At 33.6% G+C, this 2,383-nt stretch overlaps 1 protein-coding gene across 1 annotated transcript in view; it reads right to left on the reverse strand.

The window, feature by feature from the left end:
* COL24A1 (collagen type XXIV alpha 1 chain) overlaps positions 1-2,383 on the reverse strand; it is a 586,013-nt gene that overhangs the window by 191,434 nt on the left and 392,196 nt on the right. The window contains exons 33-35 of the mRNA XM_007946195.1: positions 1,935-1,988; positions 1,674-1,727; positions 85-138 (exon numbers count right to left, since the gene is read on the reverse strand). Of these exons, the coding sequence (XP_007944386.1) occupies positions 85-138; positions 1,674-1,727; positions 1,935-1,988 (162 nt within the window). The remainder of the gene's footprint in view (positions 1-84; positions 139-1,673; positions 1,728-1,934; positions 1,989-2,383) is intronic.

Raw genomic sequence — 2,383 nt, forward strand, 5'->3', positions numbered from 1 at the left:
TCTTCTTTTTTTTTGTCTAAAATTATTTTTAAAGATTTCACACAAAACATCTATTTTATATATAATGTTAATAGCATAATTTACCTTTAATCCATCTTTTCCCTGGAGACCTTCTTCTCCAGGAACTCCTGGTTCACCCTATTTTGTAGCAGAAATAATAAGATCAATTTTTTTTTTTTTTTTTTTTTGCCAAATAATTTATCTCAATTTGGAAAGTAATTTATTTTTAACTTCTGGCATCAGAGAAAGCAACAGATTGGTGTCTACTTATTCCTACCTCTACTTTATTTCCAAGGGGGAATTTGACAGTATAATATGCATGACTTCATCTTGAATAGCTCTGTAGATGATTTAGGGAGTAAGAGTGTCATCAATTCAAATATAGGATTGTCTCAGAATGACAATACAATTTAGAGAATTAAAGTTAATATAAAATTCATTTGTTAGGTTTGGAAATTTTTACAGCTAGATCTGTGTTTCTGAGTACAAGAAATAGAAATACTATATCCCATAAAATTTTAGCACCTTACTATACTGAGATTTACATGAATTAATACATTTAATTATAATTACTCTACCAGGTTTTTAGTGTTTCTGTTTTCTCTCTCTTACAAAGAGGAGAAGTAAAGAATAAGGTCCTGATATATCAAGAAGTTGTATGCTTTCTAGATATAGAGCTTGAGGAAATGTAGAGCCATATATTATGAAGCTATTAAAGTTGTTTGGTTCTCTTGTTACCTGAACTATTTAAAGAGAATTTAATCAGTACTTTTTCATAGTTGCCCCATCTCTCCTACTGCTGATATTCCCAATTATTCCCACTCTCATGAAAAAAGGAAAATGAAAAAGAAAGAACATATGACATATAACTTTCTATTTTGCTTTTTAAGAAACCAATATCCCTTATAATTATTCTGCACACTGTTAATCTTGGGAGAAAATTCCTTACCACAGTTCAAATTAAGCTTGTCTGCATTAGTACTAAGAAGCTCCTGTGGTACAGTGGTTAAAGCATTTGGCTGCTAACTGAAAGGTTGATGGTTTGAACCCACTAGCTATTCCATGGGAGAAAAATGAGGCAGTCTGCTTCTGTAAAGATTTACAGCCTTAGAGGGCTACTATGAGTCAGAATCAACTCAATGGCAATGAGTTTGGGTTTTGGTTTGGTATTAATACTACTTTTCTAAGCTATCAAACTATAACTATTTACAATTATTACATTGAATTTCATTAATTTTATATTACTCTAGTTTGTTTATTTGTTTTAACATAAATAGATTTCAATCTTTTGTCTTTCTTGTTGGTTCAGGAAACCAACTTGATCTATTTATATATATATAAACAACTTGAGCATTGACCTCTGGTGTGTATGAATTTCTTTTAATGCTGACATTACTGACAATCACAGTGATTCCACATAATTGGCAAGGGTTCTGCAGAGTATAACTGATTTTCAGAGAATGATATATGAACTTAGGAGTCCAAATGCTACTCATATAAATTGTGAACAGCTTTTGGCATATGGCTTTCAAAAACATGAAATAAAGGCTGACATTTTCTATAATGCAGCAGAAAGATTTATATGCAATTTTTTGAAGTGTTTAGACTGACAACTTTTGAGTCTCTGAAGTAGGCCACTCAGTGCGTTATATGGGTTCCCAGTGCACACTTACCCGTAACCCTGGCTCTCCAGTGCTTCCAACACTGCCTGTAGCACCAACATCTCCCTGAAGAAACAAAGCAAATCTCCTTTTTATTAAAACTTTCTGAGGAATAGGGGCTTGAAAACACTTCTTGTTTTTCTCTGTTGTCTTTCTGCTGTTTCCAAGGTGTCTTGGTGGATGTTTGCCAAAAAGTGGCAAATATAGGAGACTCAAAGGTGAATATTAGGAGACCCTCCTTTTTTTTATTTATTTTTTTTAAACAAAGGTTACCTTTGCACCTGGCTCGCCTTGTAGACCAGATTCTCCCTCAATGCCTGGAGGTCCCTAGAAGAGAATGAGTTGACACACCATTTGTAAGGATTTCTTCATGAATTACAAAGGCAATAATTACCTCATAGGAAGATGATAGTAATGTTTAGCTTAAGGGTAAGTTATCCCTTTCTAGAAGAGTGCCTTTGCTTCCATTTTATAAACTTTATGGCATAAGATCAGACCAGATATTTTTCTGGGACTCTAACAGTTAAAATGCAAAAATAATTTTGCCTGAAATCATTCAAGACCAATCAGTCACTTGATTTCAAGTACCTGATGGATTGAAAGGAGTTAGAGGGGACATGGGATAAAAGGAAAGGACTAGAGCATTGTCAATAGAGTGATAAGGAAAGGATAAATTTAAGAGACATTGTTGTTGTTGTTGTTATGTGCCATCGAGTCGGCCC

This window comes from Orycteropus afer, unplaced genomic scaffold (assembly GCF_000298275.1).
Source record: "Orycteropus afer afer isolate SDZICR_OR568_19922 unplaced genomic scaffold, OryAfe1.0 scaffold00152, whole genome shotgun sequence".
Taxonomy (NCBI): domain Eukaryota; kingdom Metazoa; phylum Chordata; class Mammalia; order Tubulidentata; family Orycteropodidae; genus Orycteropus; species Orycteropus afer.